At 34.3% G+C, this 18,608-nt stretch overlaps 3 protein-coding genes across 3 annotated transcripts; 2 read left to right on the forward strand and 1 right to left on the reverse strand.

Moving 5' to 3' along the window:
* Nucleotides 1-2,127: 2,127 nt before the first annotated feature.
* LOC113068043 (cystatin-A-like) lies at nucleotides 2,128-3,367 on the forward strand. Its single transcript, XM_026240610.1, has 3 exons — nucleotides 2,128-2,342; nucleotides 2,744-2,845; nucleotides 3,118-3,367. The coding sequence occupies exons 1-3, from the start codon at nucleotides 2,274-2,276 to the stop codon at nucleotides 3,268-3,270; spliced, it is 324 nt and encodes a 107-aa protein (XP_026096395.1). The 5' UTR covers nucleotides 2,128-2,273; the 3' UTR covers nucleotides 3,271-3,367.
* A 4,851-nt stretch (nucleotides 3,368-8,218) lies between these two features.
* Nucleotides 8,219-13,055, reverse strand: LOC113068041 (thiosulfate:glutathione sulfurtransferase). Its single transcript, XM_026240608.1, has 4 exons — nucleotides 12,764-13,055; nucleotides 9,596-9,718; nucleotides 9,359-9,521; nucleotides 8,219-8,337 (listed from the first exon to the last, which is right to left on the reverse strand). The coding sequence occupies exons 1-4, from the start codon at nucleotides 12,915-12,917 to the stop codon at nucleotides 8,283-8,285; spliced, it is 495 nt and encodes a 164-aa protein (XP_026096393.1). The 5' UTR covers nucleotides 12,918-13,055; the 3' UTR covers nucleotides 8,219-8,282.
* A 716-nt stretch (nucleotides 13,056-13,771) lies between these two features.
* Nucleotides 13,772-15,410, forward strand: LOC113068046 (cystatin-B-like). The gene is made up of 3 exons (XM_026240613.1): nucleotides 13,772-13,928; nucleotides 14,475-14,576; nucleotides 15,085-15,410. The coding sequence occupies exons 1-3, from the start codon at nucleotides 13,857-13,859 to the stop codon at nucleotides 15,211-15,213; spliced, it is 303 nt and encodes a 100-aa protein (XP_026096398.1). The 5' UTR covers nucleotides 13,772-13,856; the 3' UTR covers nucleotides 15,214-15,410.
* The last annotated feature ends 3,198 nt before the right edge of the window (nucleotides 15,411-18,608 follow it).

Raw genomic sequence — 18,608 nt, forward strand, 5'->3', positions numbered from 1 at the left:
TGTATGTCTGAGTTATAGCAACTTCATTTTTTATGGCGAAGCATCGAAATTCGTCAGGCCACCACGGACACGCCCTTCAACGAAAACTCAGGATCTTCACAATTTAACATCGCAAAGGCCTTTAGATCAGGCATACCAAATTTGTTGTTGATCTGAATAAATCTCTAGGAGGAGTCTGATCCAAACCGTTTGGCGAAGACGCAGAGAGTGCGTGAGTCACGACAAAGCAATCCATGATGTAGAGATTTAATTATCGAATGGCGGATTTGGAAATGATCGCTTTAGTACATTCGGCAGGCAAATATAAATTAATAAAATTAAGATAGCAGAACAAATTGACTGCCAGGCCACTAGGAATTGTCCCGGTTCTCCCGATGTCCAGTCCGCACCTATTTTCCACAGACACGCAGAACGTGCAGGATTCATATTGTCTTTTGTGGCTTAATATTCATAGACACTAGTCCATATCATGCTTTGATCCAAGTGTACTGACCTACTTTTGATTTATTTGTCCAAAATGTGGCATATTTCATCCATGTTAGGCAATAGCAATCCAATTTTTATGACTGGATTCTACGAACCAGACTATGTTTTTGCATCGTGAAAATTATAGGGCCGCATGTCTCAGAATAGTCGGTGCAATTTGGGAAAAAAATCAATTAAATCTGTATATGGATGATAATAACTGATTAAAGTTACATTTATTTTGTAATTAAATTACATAATGCTGTTACATGTAACTAGTTACTCCCTAACACTGTCAATACTTGGTAGGGGCTCTTTTTGCTTTCCTTTTTGGTGATCAGTTTGTGGCACTGCTGATGTGGTATGGAAGCCCAGGTTTCTTTGACAGTGGCCTTCCGCTCATCTGCATTGTTTGGTCTCTTGTTTCTCATCGTCCTCTTGAAAATAGCCCATAGATTCTCTCTAGGGTTCAGCTCTGGTGAGTTTGCTGGCCAGTCAAGCACACCAACACCATGGTCATTTAACCAACTTTTGGTGCTTTTGGCAGTGTCCCGGGGGAAAATCGCTTTAAAAACCAACCCACACTAACAGTGTAAAAGTAGCCCAGAGACTTCATAGCACAATAGTGACCAACATTTTAATTTGGTAATACAAAGAAACTAAAAAAAAACATTTAAAATTAACTTACATAGTAGATCATAGTATGACATTTGTCCATGGTCCACATACACCATCATAATTCAGCTTTGGTCTGCTGTAGGTAAATTAAGGATACTAATACAGTATGGTTTATCAGGTAAGAACCAACTTTATTCCTAACCAGGTTATAGGTACATTAACCTATTTTTTGTTATTGTATTTCTTTATTTATTTTATTTGCTTTATTTTAGGAATGGCACTCACAGAAATGCAAAAGACAGTGCAGCATTGATAGAATAATTACAGGTGTGTCTCAAATTCCTGTTAAGTTTGCAAACAGTGATAAACATTTGTTGGCCAAAAACTGATAAAACAGCAGAAAACTGTGTGCTGTGATTCATTACAGGATTGAGACACATAGTGGGGAGATTCTGCAAATGCCTTCAGATAAAGCATTTCATTCCACTGAACATGTATATTTCCCAGAAGTATTTCAGGGAGTTATTTTCATGAGTTACTAACCAGTTGAAATATGAGAAATATTTTAGGAAATGCCAAAAAAATGCAGTTTTACACAAATTATTACAGAATCTTGAATTCTTTTGTTTTGTGTCTATCAGTCATCATTTAGCTGCAATCATCTGGCACATACAGGTCCATCTCAATAAATTTGAATGTCATGAGAAAACATCATTTATTTCAGTAATTCACACACACACACACACACACACACACACACACATACAGTATATATAAGAAACCAACCAACATTTTAACCTCTTGCTAGAACCAAACTGACCAACGTTCAAACATATAAAAAAAAAATTGAAAAATTGCCCTACAATTTTTTCTTAGGTAAAGCATTAGACATGTTACGATTTTCTTCAAAGCCACTTTGAAACAATGAGCAATGAATGAGTGAGTGAGTGAGAAATTTATATAGCGCTTTATTAATTATTTATTGCATATTATTACTTTTACCTAACATTGTGGTTAGGTGATTTAAACAAACATCTAACCACGGTTCACTGCCACATTTGTGCAATCACCTCCCACAATTCTTCAGGTCATGTGATCTTAACTTTTAAAGTGCAGGACTGTTGTTCTGGGAGTCAGACTGACTGATTATCTCTCCTCTTCTCTTCTCTGATCATCAGCACACTGCAGAAATGTCAAACTTTGGAGGCTGGAGCGACATTAAACTGTTCAATCCAGAGGTGAAAAGGATTTGCTTTGAGGTATGAGACAAGTTCACTCCTAAATTAAACACACTGTCTGTTACTCGTTAGCTGATTTGTAGGTTTTGGTGCTGTAATATTGTTTGCACAAAATTTATTATTTGTTTGTTTGGGGTTTGTTTTGTTTTAGTTCAATTTACATTTTTTATATTCTCGTAGCACAGTCTGAATGATATATGCAAGTGCCTATTTATGCAATAAATTCAGATTTAGTAACATACAGATCAATAATTGTTCTTGATTATTCCTTTATTGAGAACTCTTAACTAATCAAAAGTGATGTGCAATATTCAAATTACTACATTTATTAATAGTTCATGTTTACTAATGTAGTTAACTCCTAATTGTTAAAAAAATAACCGTATTGTGAGCATAATAATAATGTTTCTCTCTTTCTCCAGGTGAGGCCAGAGATAGAGAAGAAGATTGGAACTGATTTTAAGATTTTCATTCCTGTGGTTTATTCTTCTCAACTTGTGGCAGGAAAAAATTACATGTTCAAGGTAAATCAATATTTTTGTTTGTTTGTATTTCTCATAAATTTTGATATGTATATCTCACAAACTCACCCTGTATGTCCTAACCAGGTGTGATGATGTTGCAAATAATATGTCCGTCCTCACTGAATGTTAAAATGCATCATGTCAAGCTTCAAATATTTGCATAAGATAAAACTTTTCTTAACATTGTAGCATTGCTGGACATGTCCAAATGTACTCAAACTTGTAAAGTGTTTGTCTACATTAAACCCTAGTTATTTTTCTCTCTCTGTCAGGTGCTGGTTAATGTAGATGGGGATGGAGTGTGTGTTCACGCGTTGATATTTCAGGCTCTTCCCTGTGATGGAGGGGAACTGATTGTGACTGAAATCCAGTACCCCAAATCCGTTGATGACCCGCTGATTCCTCCTGAACACTTACAGAAATAGTCTTGGTTTAATAACAGACACATGCAATGAACTGCCATACTGTATAGAGGAACAACTGAAACCATTTCATTCCTCAATATTAAACTCCATAATCAAATCCTCCAGAGTCAGTGTGTTTACTGAACAACGTCAAACTCACTTAAATGTCGAATGCTGAAATAACTGAACATAGATATTCCTCATTATTATAAATATTTTTAAATATAAATTTATAGAATTTTTTAAAAGTTAAATTAAATGATCTAATTTTAAGATTTTATTGACTTCAGTGTCTAAATACTTTTTATATCTCAAACTGAAATATATCATACAAAAGCAAAATTTGTATTTATTAGGGATAATGCAGTATAATATTGCTACAATTTCAAGCAGCTGATGTTCCACATACAGGCTTCTAGGCAAAGTCCGACCAACAGTGTTCATTAACCTGCTTTTGTTTAACCAATATTTTTTATTTCTTTGAAATATGTTCAACTCTGTTTGAAATTCAGTTCAACCAGCCAGGGCTGCGTTTCCCAAAAGCATCGTAAGCCTAAGTTGATCGTAAAAACGATCGTACGATTGATCTTAATATTACGGTCTGTTTCCCAAAAGCATCGTAGCTTAAGTAGCACTTGAAAATCTTCGTAGATCTACGAGTGCTCTGGAGTAATCGTACATCCCCAAGTGCATCGTAAGAAGACAGATTTATGAGGACACCTGCAGGACAACCGGCAGATTACACTTTTATCTAGATTTAACACACTGCAACGCGAGTAATATAATAATATTTTGATTGTATTATTGTACACTTTATTGTACTCGTTTTTGTGTTTACATGAATTTATAAATGAAATAAAAAAAGGGGAAAAAAAGATAAAAAACACATCTAAATTAAATGAATGAACAAAAGAACTGAATGAACTGAAGATGGAGGCTGTGGCCTGGGAGGGTTTTTTGGAGGACTAGGAGATGGTAGGTGCTCGGAGATGGCAGATGAAACTGATGGTTCCTCTGAGCATGAAGGACCTGACTCAGGTTCAGGCTCAGGCTCAGGTTGAGTTAGGGTCCACCACCTGTTTTTTCAATTGCAGTCCTCTGCAGTGCCCTCTTCCTTGTTGCCAGGCTTGCAAAATCCTGCCACTTCTTGCGGACCTCCTTCCCTGACCTTTGAACACCCCTGGTTGCAGTTAGTTCGGTAGCAATGTCCTCCCAGATGTTTTGTTTTTCTTTATTAGTATGGTGTCCTTTAAATCTGGTTAAAATCACATCTTTGTTTTTCTCTATCTCCTCTAAGAGGACATTAATTTCATCCTTTTGAAAGGTATCTTTTCTTGTTTGTTTTTTGCTCAGCCATTTTGTCAGTGTCTCCGCCTGTATGTAGGTGCTTTATAAAGACTTGATTGTCTTTATTGGTAATCCAAAACAGATGACAATTATTAGGTTAAACGTTCAGAATACGATTCCATATAAGGTTAAATTTCAGCACTTCGCGAATGGACAGCGACTCGTAAGTAGCACGTAGAGCGCGTTCTCGCGCGTTCATGTTAAGTGCATTTTTGGGAAACGCTCGTGGAATTGCTGCGAGCGTTCGTAAGTTTGCACGTAGAAAACGCTCTTAAGAGCTAAGATACATCGTTATCGGGAAACCCGGCCCAGGCCGTTCCAAAGCTTGAACTGAAAATGTAGATTTAGCAAATTTAGTTTTTCTCTTTGGTACTGTGAAGTTCTGATTGGTTGCACCTCTAGTATTGATCCCTTTACTACTCTGTTTTGTTATTCATTTGGATATAATTTCTGGAGCAGGATTAATTCATTTATAACTCATTTAAAAACAGTTTTAATAAGAGGCACATTTATAAAATAAAAAAAAACTAAGCAAACTATATTTTTGTCAATTGCAGTAATGCCATCTAATTGGTTTAGTATCCAAAATGTAGTGTATGTTTCTATAGAGGTAACAGTTTTGATAGTGAGCTGAGAAACCTGACTTGCATGCATATATATATATATATATATTAGGGCTGGTCATTTATCGCGTTAATTAGATTAATTAATTATGGAGAAAATTTACGTGTTAAAATTATTAATGCATTTAACGCACTTGCCCGTCCCAGACCTGTGTGGATCATCTGCCATTTCATACAGTCGACTGATAAATAATATGAGGTAGAGCAAAGAAAATGATGGAGCCTAGAGAATATCCCTAAAATTCAAGATATGGGGCAAAATGCCCATTTGAAATTTTGTCTTATATTTACATCAAGAAATATCACATGAGCTGTAGGCTAAATTCAATATCACACGAGCGCAAATGTGAGACTCATATTATACAACAGTTCATTAAGAAGTTAATATTGTGTTATTTTAGACAATGTTGTCTGTTTTGTTAAATTCTGCAAACCAAAATATAAAGACAAAGCACAACAATGACTTTAAAATATAATTTTTCCAATTTCTCCAAATTATATGTGCAATTAATTAGATTAATCACCACATCATCTAATTAATTTGATTAAACATTTTAATCGCTTACCCACCCTAATATATATATATATATATATATATACAGTTGCAATCAAAATTACCTAACCCCCCAGAGACTGCAGTACTTTACAAATACAAGCTTTTCTGAAGATCCAGGATAAAACAAAAATTGCATCTATAACAGTTCACTGGCATAGTAAAAGTGATATTGTCAATATATAATGTAATACTTTTGAGTTATAAGATTTTTTATATAATACTGCTATGTCATAATTATTCAACCCCTATTCAACATTGTTGTTTTTAAATCACTTATTTGCATGGTGGGGAATAAAACAGTCTCAAAACACAATTAAGCTTTTAGAAACTCTATTAAAAACAGAATTAGCTTGAGCTGATACACATACAGTTAGCCCATGCATGTGTTGAAGTTGAGTAGCAAAAATGTCAACAGAGATCTCACAAAAGCTAAAGAGAATAAATATCGTAGTACTTTAGAAAGGCTAAGGCTATATGAAGATTTCCAAGACATTGAAAGTTCCTAGAGACACAGGTCTCAGCCTTATTCCTTAGCTTAAAGTGTGTTTTACAAGAAAACCTTTGAAGGTGTTGAAGAAAAAGCACAATATCATAAAACGTTAAATCAGAGCAACTGAGAAAAACCTGCGATGTACAGCCCAAGACTTGCAAGATGACCCGATGAAAGGAGGGAAACCATTTCAATGCAGCGTGTAAGACTAGACAAGTATGGCCTTCATGTTGAGACATCTTGATGAATACCACTCTTGATCAAGAAGAACAAAAGGCAGACTTGAACTTGATAAAATTTATTTGTGTAGACCTGTCGAGCTCTGGAGGAACGTTTATGGAGTGATGTGACCAAACTGGAACTTTTTGGACCCATGGATCATCCTCAAACTTGGAGGTGGATCAGTCCTGTTATGGGGTTTCTTTAGAAGGAAGTGGAAATCATGACTGTATGAAGGACATCATGGATTCTTTGACGTATCAGGCCATTTTGACAAGAATTGTGATGCCTTTGATGCAAAAACTGAAACTTTCCTACAGGTCAGTCATTCAAAGTACACATCCAAATCTACTACTGCGTGGTTCAGGGATCAGTCATAGAATGTACTTGAGTGACCTGTTCAGTCTCCAGGCTTAATTCTCATTTCAAATATCTGGTTGAATTTGAAGAAAGCAGTGGCAATGTGAAAACCAAAGATTATCAGTGATCTGGAAGCTTTTTCAGGTGTGGAATGGGCCAAAACTGTAGTAGAGACAGCATTTATTGGTGATTTTAAAGAATAAAAGATTCTGCACAAAGGGGGTTGGATAATTTTGAACATGAATGTTTAGAGCCAATTCGAATTTTATCATGATTCATCAATGTTCCATTCCAAGAATCACTCAAAAGTGTATTAACAAACTTTCTCTAATACTTTACTGATGCCTTTGTTAAATTGATTTCATAATATGTTATTCTCCACAACAAATTGTCTTGCAGGTCATGGGGGTTGAATAATTTTGATTGCAACTGTATATTTGTTCGTATCTTAATACCTTATTGCATTTAGCAGATTAGAACTGGAGTCTATTTAATTAGTTGTTTTGTTTATGTTTGTGCAGCAGTCGTTCACGGGGGGCTGCCGATGTACTTTCATTGTTGTTTATTTTATTATTGAATTTGTTACATCTGCCAGTTCCCGCCTCCTTCTTCCCCAAACTATGAACTGTGTTTCAATAAATAACAAAAGAACACTAAAATAATTTAGAAGGTAAGTTGAAGTGGATGATGATGATTTTTTTTTTTTTTTTTTGCATAGGCCTATACATAATTTCTTAAAATTACAGACTTTTTAATTTCAAACTCTGTACAGTTCAATGCTTAATTGCACATGCCTTAATATAAAGATTAAAAAAATGACCCTGTTCAAAAGTTTTCATCTTAATCTTAATTCCCTGGATGATCCACAGTTGTCTTTCTGTTTGGTGGTAGTTGTTCATGAGCCCCCTGTTGGTCCTGTAAAAGTATGCAGATCACACTGCTTTGATGAGCCTTTTACATGATGGGGAGGAAGAACACGGGCCTGTTTTAGATTTCTTTTTAAATTGGGGTGAAAATGTAAATCACCTCTTAGATATCTCCAAAACTAAACTAACTAAATTAGTCTTTTGTCTGTCTGATTATATTTCAGGTATTAAAACTGTTTTTATTATTTTAAATTAAGATAACTAATAACAATAGTGTTTGTTTTAGCTATTTGGAAAAACATAAATGTATAGCAAAAAGCATTGCATATTTTCACTGGGTCTACTGCTGTGAAGTCTGTGCTGACTAGATCATATCAAAATTATATTATATTATATGAAAACAACCAAACTACCATAAACATTGGCAATGCAATATTCATTATTTATTTACCAAAAATATATAAACACATCTGAGATCTAATGAATAAGGCATTTTTGGTCTGTGCTGTCATTTTAACAGTCGAGTGCTGTATACATTTCAGTCATCATCTTCACAGTCCTTCACAGAGCGTTTACTGAGGGTCCAGCTCAATCCATTCATTGTATCCTCCAGCATAATGACAGGCCCTGAGAGACAAACACACTTATGATGAGTTCAGTTGTTTGTGAGGATAATCAAATGAGTTATCTTGAGGATTTTGTGATTTCCAGATAAAGATTTAAACACACAAACACACACACACACACATACACACACACACACACATTTAATTGCAATATCTGTAGAGCTTTTTCTAACTAATAAAATATTTTAGAGCAAATGACTAGCCATTACACTGATTTGACACTTTTCTAGGAACTGCTAATACACAAGGTCTCATTAACATCTCTCAGAATGGCAAAACAGTTACACTATTTGAGGTGTCATGTGCATTTGCCTTGTTTATGGAAGACTCTTACTGCTCTAAGACTTTAAAATATCCGTCATTGATATCCACCATTGAAACCTTGGGTACAGATGCCAGCTTAAGGTGATGGTGTTTGGTGGTCTAGCTCATGTTCACAGGCTGGTGATCCCTGGACTTTGTATTGGGGGGTTATCTAAAATAAGGACTAAACAGTTGGCAAAGTACTGTTCAATCTCAGCAATTATAGGAAGCATGTTTATTTGGAAAAGGTGATGTTTCCTGTACCCATAGAACTGTGTTATCCATAACAATGTGCGGATTTGCTTTAATCTGTTGCATCATTCAAAAAATGTGATTCCTAATGAAATTTGACTTTCTAATGTGGAATCAAATAAAGTATACTGTGTGTGTGTGTGTGTGTGTGTGTGTGTGTGTGTGTGTGTGTGTGTGTGTGTGTGTCATATCAGGACACAACTCTGTATAATGACATGGGTATGACACAGGTATTACAAGGAGAGGGTGACTTATGAGGACATAACCCATGTCCCCATTTTTCAAAACGTTTATAAATCATACAGAATGAGTTTTGTTGAGAAAGTAAAAATGCACAAAGTTTCCTGTGAGGGTTAGGGTTAGGTGTAGGGTTGGTTAAGGGCCAAAGAATATACAGTTTGTACAGTATAAAAACCATTACACCTATGGGATGTACCCACTTTTTCAGTGTGTGTGTGTTCACATACTTGCTGTATCCCAGATCTCTTGCGGTCTCCAGCGCGGTGAGGCTGCGGATGCCCCTCTGGCAGTACAGCACAAAGTCTGAGTCCTCTATACCGGGCTTCGGGACGCTGTAGCGCTCTCTAAACTGATCTGGGTTCAGTCTGAGGGCCTGCTCCACGTCTCCCACTACATAACCAAAAACACTGTAACTCATCATATCTGAGTGTGTTTGTGCAGATCTGTGTGTGCTGGTGACTTACAGGGAATGTTAGTGGCTCCTGGAATAAATCCTGCTTCCAGCTCGTCTGGTTCACGCACATCGAAGAGCTGGATGCTTCCGGTGGACATCATGATCTTCAGCTGCTCATACGTCACCTCACCATCTGAAACACACGACAGGTGAGCACACATCCGAGTACTGACAACATACTGCTAACATACTGCTGCTAAGTCATATTTATTTATTTGATCAGTAAAAACAGTAATACTATGAAATGTAAAAATTTCAAATAACTGTTTCTATTTGAAAATATTGCAAATTGTATTTAATTCTAGTTATGTAAAGCAGAATTTTCAGCATCACTTATCCAGTCTTCAGTGTCACATGATCTTCCAGAAAAGATTAAATATTCAGCAGACGAAATAATATAGAAATAATATTAAATATTTAATTTATGTTTTACTACATTTAAATACACAATTTGTGTTATTTAAATTATATATTGATAGAGAATTCTTCATTTTGCCCTCCAAACTTAATTAACAGTGAAAAAGTGCAATGTTGTCAAAAAAAAAAAAAAAAAAAAGGTGTGTATTTCTTAATGTGTCATAGAGTAGAATCTCATGGGAAACTAGACTCCCACCCAAACACACACAGAGATTCAGCAATCTTCACCAGGGTGTGTCACAGTAATTCAACTAAACAAATATACTCTGTGAGAAAGTTGGCTTTTATTGATTTGTTTTCACAAGAAATAAATGCAGCATACGTTTATAACATATGTCAAGTCGAGTCACCTTTATTTATATAGCGCTTTAAACAAAAAAGATTCTGTCAAAGCAACTGAAGAATTTTAATTAGGAAAACAGTGTGTCAATATTGCAAAATGACATTTAAAGGCAGTTCATCATTAAATTCAGTGATGTCATCATCTCAGTTCAGTTTAAATAGTGTCTGTGCATTCATTTGCAATCAAGTCAATGATATCGCTGTAGATGAAGTGACCACAGCTAAGCAAGTCAGAGGCGACAGCGGCAAGGAACCGAAACTCCATCGGTGACAGAATGAAGAAAAAAACCTTGGGAGAAACCAGGCTCAGTTGGGGGGTCAGTTCTCCTCTGACCAGACGAAACCAGTAGTTCAATTCCAGGTTGCAGCAAAGTCAGATTGTGCAGAAGAATCATCTGTTTCCTGTGGTCTTGTCCTGGTGGTCGTCTGAGACAAGGTCTTTACAGGGGATCTGTATCAGTTGGGGCTCTAGTTGTCCTGGTCTCTCTGTTTACTAAGCGTGCAGAACAACCACCCAATAAAGCATTACAATAATCTAACCTTGAGGTATGTAGCTGACGGCTGCATGGTTACAATTATATCTCTAATAGTATTGATCTTAAAAGTAAAGTAGTTCATAAAGTCTCTACTGCTGTGATGGTGCGAAATGTCAACAGTTACTGATGCTATATTTTTTGTTAATTTAGCCATTGTACTGAATAAATAACTGGGGTTATGTTTGTTTTCTTCTAAAATAAATGAAAAGTAATCAGATCTAGCCATTTTTAATGCTTTTCTGTAGGATAGGTTACTTTCCCTCCATGCAATATGTCAATATATCAGAATTAGATATAAATATATATATATATATATATATATGGTGTCATCAGCATAAAGTTGAACTTTAAAATTATTGTAAATTAACGTTAAATCATTAACATATATAAAAAATAAGCTGTCCTAATATTGAACCTTGGGGCACACCTCACCTTTGCTGAACCAAAAAAATCTGATTTATTCCCATTTAATACTACACACTGTTTTCTATTAAGCAAGTATGAATTAAACCACCTGTCTGCATTTTCAGAAAGACCAGTTGGATAAAGTTTATCTAAAAGTAAATATCAGTCAACTAAATCAAAAGCTTTGGATAAATCAAGTAAAATAGCACATGTGTGTTTATCATCATCAACAGCTGAGAACACATCATTAGTAAACTTAAGTAATGCAGTGGTTTAGAATGATCAGACCTGAAGCCAGATTATATGGTGATAAAAAATTATTAATACGTAAATAATCTGAAAGTTGTTTATATATTAATTATAAAATAATAGTTTATATATTGTTTATAATTGCCACTTTTATCTCATTATTTATATGACAGTATTTCATAAAGAATTTTTGTCACGATTATGACTAAAGGGATCAGCCTGATACTGGCCATTTTCCCATCTTTGATCTTGTCAGCATAACAGTGTCATTTAAATACAGAGGTGCCTGACAGTATTGCTGATACCTTCACATTATCATAGAGACAAAAACAAAGCAGTGCCTCGAGTTTAGCAGGCACTTTTATCTTGGGACCAGGCCCTATAGTAAGGAAGTGCATGAAGACAAAAGGTTAATGTCTCAGACACTTGATTTTCCTGATTTGAGCTTCTTGGATGTCAGCTTTATTACCCCAAAAAGTCTACTATTATATTGGAACCTAGATCGAACATTTTATAAATTTGTAATCCCACACCTTAATTACATAATTATGACTTTTTATCATAGTTTTTGCTTTTATGTCATAATTTCTACTTATTATTCCAATATTTATGTTTTTATCTCATCATGACTTTTTGTAATAATTATGTAATTAATGTTAATTGTAATGACTGTAATGAAATTATGTATGTTTTACTTTTGTCATAATTTCTACTTTTATCTCATAATTATGATAGTGTAATAATTTTGACTTTTTAATCTCATCATGGCTCATTGTGTCAATTTGTTTTAATTATTTATTTATTTTTTTACCGTTTATGTCTTAATTTTTACTTTATATCTAATTTTACATTTTATCTCATATTATAGCCTACCTTAGTATCTCATAATGTCAACTTTTTTTTTCATATAGACCTAGTTACAACAAGTTATCTCCTTAATACACTCTCCTAATGACCGAGACCAAGTTTTTTCTTTGTGTCAGGAAAAGGCTTTGATCAGGCAGGTTTTGCCAAAGGCAGCTAACTGTTCAACAGATGAAGCAACCTCAAACCTTCTCTGACCCATGAGTCAATGACCATACCTACCAACTCCCATGCTTGCTTACTCTGTACTCTGTTTTATTTCGCATATAAGCCAACGGAATACAAATATATAACATCTTAAACTAGGACATTATTATTGTGTCATTAAATAGTATACAGCGAGAAACTAAATATGCCTACTTAACCTGTATTTAGAGGTCGATTGTGAGATGTTTCAGTCCATTTATTGCAGTTGTCAGCTCCATTATCGCATTGATCGTCACTGTGTGCTGAGACACACAGAAGCAGGAGCGCCACTAGAGCGCACACATCTGACCTCAGGTGCATCACTGTGTTCATCTCTACTCAAGATACGTGAGCTCAGATAGAATGAAGTCTAAAAAGTGCAGCTATGACTGATCTAAAGCAGCGTATTTGGTTTAAATATGCATCTGTGATTGCACGGATCTGTAGCTGATAGTGTTTATCTTGAGACATGAAGCATGTTTTCCTCCAGACGGCGCTCGGAGGCTCAAAAGCCAATTACCCTATTCACCCGCTTGTATATGTCATGGCGTTTTATTGGGGATGCTTCAATATAATCGTTAGAACCTATTAATTTAAATGAGCAATTTCTGATATAGGCATGCATCTTGTTCCCAATTATTCCTTTAAATTTAATTAAAACGCATCTTATCTAGTAATCACAATCTATTTTGATCGGTCCGTTCAGATCAGCGCTGAGAATAGTAACACGACCACGTGACTGCGTCGTTAATATTTGTGCTTCTGACGTTGTTTGTACAATAGGATATTCTTTAATAATTCCATGAAGTTATTTTAATGTAATTTAATATAAAATATACAGTTTGTAATTAAAATAAGAAACGTTTCATTTATGCCATCGGTGTTGACCAATCAGAGAGAACGCTCGGTATATTAAGCCACGCCCATAATTGGATTTCTACTCAGTTTTGTGCTAGGCTCGCCTCAGACTAAACCAAAATATTAGAGGAAATATCCTTTATACATCAGATGTTATGATAGACAAATGTGTTTAGCTTTAAACACCAACCTATAATTATACTCCATTACTGTTTTAGCTTAACATTTTTAAGTTTGTTAAGTAAAGTTGTTTTTTAATCAACCCCCACCTGTTCCGAACACATGGTGCATTCCAGTGATGGCTCATAGTCATATGGTCTCTAGACAACATAAATACTGCAGTTGTGACACTTCTGTGAATTAGACTGTCTAAAATATTTATATATTCTTCTCATCTCGACACCGATTACAGCAATGGCAACCCTTGTTGGAGGTCCATCCGAGGTGAAGCAAGCCACACCCGAGGTGCAGAAGATCTGTGATGAGGTGAGACTGGAGCTTCTTTTGTTTTGATGATGAAAGTCAGCTGATATGGGAATGCACGTGATGTGTATTTATTAACTATTATAAGCTATTCATTAGTATTTAGAGTTTACTATACTATGTGTTGATAAAATAATCAAATGATAAATAAATAAAATTATTAATGCAGGATAACTACTTTAAATGGTTTAGCTTCCTAAATGATTTAAAGTCATGTCAAATGCACAACAATTGCATGCACCAGAGATGCATGTTTTAAATGGGATTTATGCTAGGTTGAAAAGCAAAGTAAAAAAATAAATGAACAAATGAATGAATGATGTTGAGTCTTGTCTTGGGGTGTGTCAGAATAATTGTAACTTGACAAATTACATACTTTTTGCAAAACCAGCTTTTTCCATTTAGGTCAAAGGGGGAAAAAAAACAAGAAATTGTGTTTCATGAAAAAGAATCATATTTTAAGACCAAGTTAAAATTTCAAAGTGTCATTATTTTAATGACAATTAAACACCTATGCATTAAAAATTAAATCTTTGTCTTTTGATTCAGGTCAAACCTCATGCAGAGACAAAGGCAGGGAAGAAGTTTGCTGTTTTCGTTGCCAAATCTTTCACCACTCAGGTCGTGGCCGGAACCAACTACTTTATCAAGGTAAACTTTGAAAACAAGGATGTAAGGCAACAGATCACTTTAAAATTAACACTTGCTCACACTCAGGCCACGATGTAGATACGTTTTTCTGTAGCATTGCATCAGTGTCTCATCAATTGATGCTCTACAGTGAATGGGTGCCGTCAGAATGAGAGTCCAAACAGGTCCAAAAATCCACAAGTTATCCACACCACTCCCGTCCATCAGTTAATGTCTTGAGAAGACAAAACCTGTATGTTTGTAAGAAATAAATCCATCATCAAGGCGTTTTTAACTTCAGACCTTTGCTTCTAGACAAAATGCACTCCATAATAATGTGCAACAGTCTGTCAGCAGCTTTTATCTTCATAAATTGTTAACTGATTGACTGGTATGGATTACTTGTGGGGTTTTATCAGCTGTTTGGACTGCCGTGTTGCAGCTTGCATATTGCCATCAATATCTACTTTCTGTGAGTTCAAAGCATGTGTAAACTGATTATTCTCATGCTCCATGTCTCCCTCTTCAGGTAAATGTAGGAGGCGATGAATTCGTTCATCTGAGGGTTCATAAGTCGCTTCCTCACAGTGGAGCAAAACTCCAGCTGCACGGGATCCAGATATCAAAAACTCAACAGGATCTTATTGAATACTTTTAATGTATGCACACGGATAATAAAATACCATACTGTATGTAGAGGAGTTTTATAAGACCAGCACAGCTTTGTTTACTTTGACAACCATTATATTGTTGTGAAATAATTGCACATGGATATGAATCAACATTCTAAACCTGATTTATTGAAAATAATGGAACTTTTAAAATAAAGGGAAATAAATTTCATATTTCAAATGGGAAGTCTTTGTTTTATTTACACCCTTTAAAAGAATGTTGTTTTTTGTAGAATATTGCATACAAATATCTTTGTGTCTTGTTCTTTAAAAAAAGGGGGGGGGTCATGCATTTTCATACACTCAAAAAAAAGCCTTTCAGTTTGAATGAGCTGAGCAAAAGAAGAAAAGAAAGAAACCGCTTCAGAAAAAACCTGAAGCATTGTTTTCATTATTACAGCTGAGAAATTTGCTTCTCCACCAGTTTTCAACATTGTCCATCAGCTCACACCAGTGTTATTTTTGTGAGATACTACTATACTATTTTTTCATTTTAAGTTAAAGATAAAAAAAAATTATTTCACTTTTTGTTATTTTAATACAAACAAGTTGAAGTTTTGTGTGTGTGTGTGTGTGTGTGTGTGTGTGTATATATATATATATATATATATATATACACATTTATATTTAGTCATTTAGCAGATGCTTTTATCCAAAGCGACTTACAAATGGAAGCAATCAAAAACAACAAAAGAGCAATGATATATAAGTGCTATAATAAAGTCTCGGTTAGGTTAACACAGTACACGTAGCAAGGGCTTTAAAATAATATAATAAATAAAAAGAAAACCGACAAAATAGAAAAAGAATAGAGCAAGCTAGTGTTAGAGGTCTTTATGTATAATGGTATAATAAATGAAAAGAAAATACAATACAAAAAGATTAGAAAGGTATAATATATATGCATATATATATATATATATATATATATATATATATATATATATATATATACAGTATACACTGCACTTATTGCAGTTTATCTTAATGCATTTTTTTCTCATTTTAGAATTAGTTTTTGTTAACTAAAATAATCCTTTTTAAACTCCATCTGAAGAACTGCAAGACCAAAGAAATGATGTGTATCATTCATTTAAAACATAAGTTAATGGGATTAATTTAATAAGAACATTCTACATTTTAATATGCAATATGGGTACAATGTTTTTAGTTTTCTTTTTTTTTCTTTTTTTTGTCACATTATTTCTATAGTATTTTATGAAATTTTATTGTCATTCTGAAATGTGGAAAATAGTAATACTAAACAATAAAAATAATAAACGTAAAAAGTTTGACTGGTAGTGTATATAAAGTTGTCAACATTTGAAGTGGATCAAAAAAAGTAAATCAAAGTTGTCCTAAGACAAGAAAGCTTTTTTTTCTCTCTCTTTTTTTTTTAGGACAACTTTGATGAAAGGTTTTGGTCCACTTCAAATGCTATATATAGAACTGAATACGAATGACAAATAAAAGTCTTGTGATGTTTTCTGCTTACAGTAGTTAGCAGCGAATAGGAGAAATCACAGGTCTCGTGATGATCTGATCAGGGTAGGATGAGTTTAAGTCTGCACTGGACAAAATGTGAGAGTCTAACTCGTTTGTAATTATATATATATATTTAATACATCTTTATTTGAGTTCGAGTGAGAACATTAAATGGCACAGGTTTGCATTCAGCTACAGAAACCATAAAATGCTTATTAAGAATGAAAGAGACAGGAACATTATCACGGGAGATGCCATACGTCTAAATGAAGCATGATTCATCGCACGAGGAGCATTAGTCACACACCACACTAAACCACAACTGCTTCTGTGAAAACCTGTTTTACCAGCCTTGCACAAACACACACACACACACACACACACTGTATACAGATACACTATAGGTTTTGTTAATTGAATGAAAGATATTATTTAATGTTTATTTATATTAAGTTATATTAGTACTTCAAGCTCAACTAAATAAAACCGAACAAATAAATAAAATTAACAATCTGGCATCTAAATTAGTTATTAAATAAGTTAATTTCAGTTAATGTTCATTTTATTTCAAGAAAAATTAATTTTATTTTAATTAACTTACCAAATGTTAGAATGTTTTTGATTGTTTTATGGTCTTTTTTTATAAAGCCAAAAGCATTTGATTATTTATGCTACAGTACATATAAGCAACTAAAATGTAATGAGGTCAAATGTCAACCTACAGATTGACTGATATTCAGAAGAAAATGATTAAGGTCATAAAATAAATAGATAAATAGACCGAAATAACGTCACATTTCAGAGTTAGAAATAAACCTATAAATGACTACTTTTGAAAACATGTAAACAACATATTTCCTAAAGAATAAGTCTATGATACTTGCATCTGCCTGAAAAGATTGCTTTATTTTAGGTCTAATCTAAAAAAGAATAAAAAAGTCTCAGCCTAAGAATAAATCTTTGCATAAAGATTAGTTGTTTTACCAAGGTGCCAGATGGTAAAAAGCTAGAATGCAGCTAGGAACAATTAAATGCTTGTTAAGCATGAATAAAAAGGAACATTATCACGGGAGCTGCCATGTGTCTAAAAGAAACCTGATTAATCACACTTGATATATGAACAGTACGTGTGTTTGTGTGTGTGTACATATAAACCTGTAAAGGATAACTAATATTCACAGAGTAAAATGCAAGGTAGTGGTTGATTTGTATCACTGTAAAACAATCCTTTTTGATCAGTTACAGAAACTGCTGTAATCATTAGGAAATTGATTGTTTAAATGCGTTTAAAAATGCAAGCTGATGTCCTCATATATAAGCAAATAAAAATAACATTCGATTTTCCCCATTCTGTTAATAATAATAAAGTGAATTAATAAAGTTTGACCACAGCATATATAACTGAACAAATCATTTAAAAGTTAGGTAGGGTTGAAAAAGTTTTACTGAAGAGCAGGAAGGACTCCTACAGGAGAACTGAACACATTACTCGTCTTCTACAATATTGTACTTAATCTGACTGCCACTTTTACTATTTCACCTAATTTGATTAGGTAAACTTGAGTCTGTTCTCTTGAGACAATGAATATTTTGATCAGAAGCTTTACTTTATGATTTATCCACACATTTGTAGAAACAGTTCCAGTGCATTTGACCAATATGTTTATTTTTTCTTATATAATTCGAAATTTGTAACAAATGTCACTAGATGTTTTTGTAAACACATGCGGTGTGTTGTTTCTCCTCTGGTACCGTTGAAGAAGTCCCAGGGTCGTGGGAAGTGAGTTCTGTGGCTGTGGACTGTGATATATGTCCATGCAGTCTCCTGTAAACATCCTAACGCTTTTGTCTGACCTCCCCTTTAGTAATCCAGAGGCGACAGCAAGATTCAAAAGAC

The sequence above is a fragment of the Carassius auratus genome, linkage group LG30F (assembly GCF_003368295.1).
Source record: "Carassius auratus strain Wakin linkage group LG30F, ASM336829v1, whole genome shotgun sequence".
In the NCBI taxonomy this organism is placed as follows: Eukaryota; Metazoa; Chordata; class Actinopteri; order Cypriniformes; family Cyprinidae; genus Carassius; species Carassius auratus.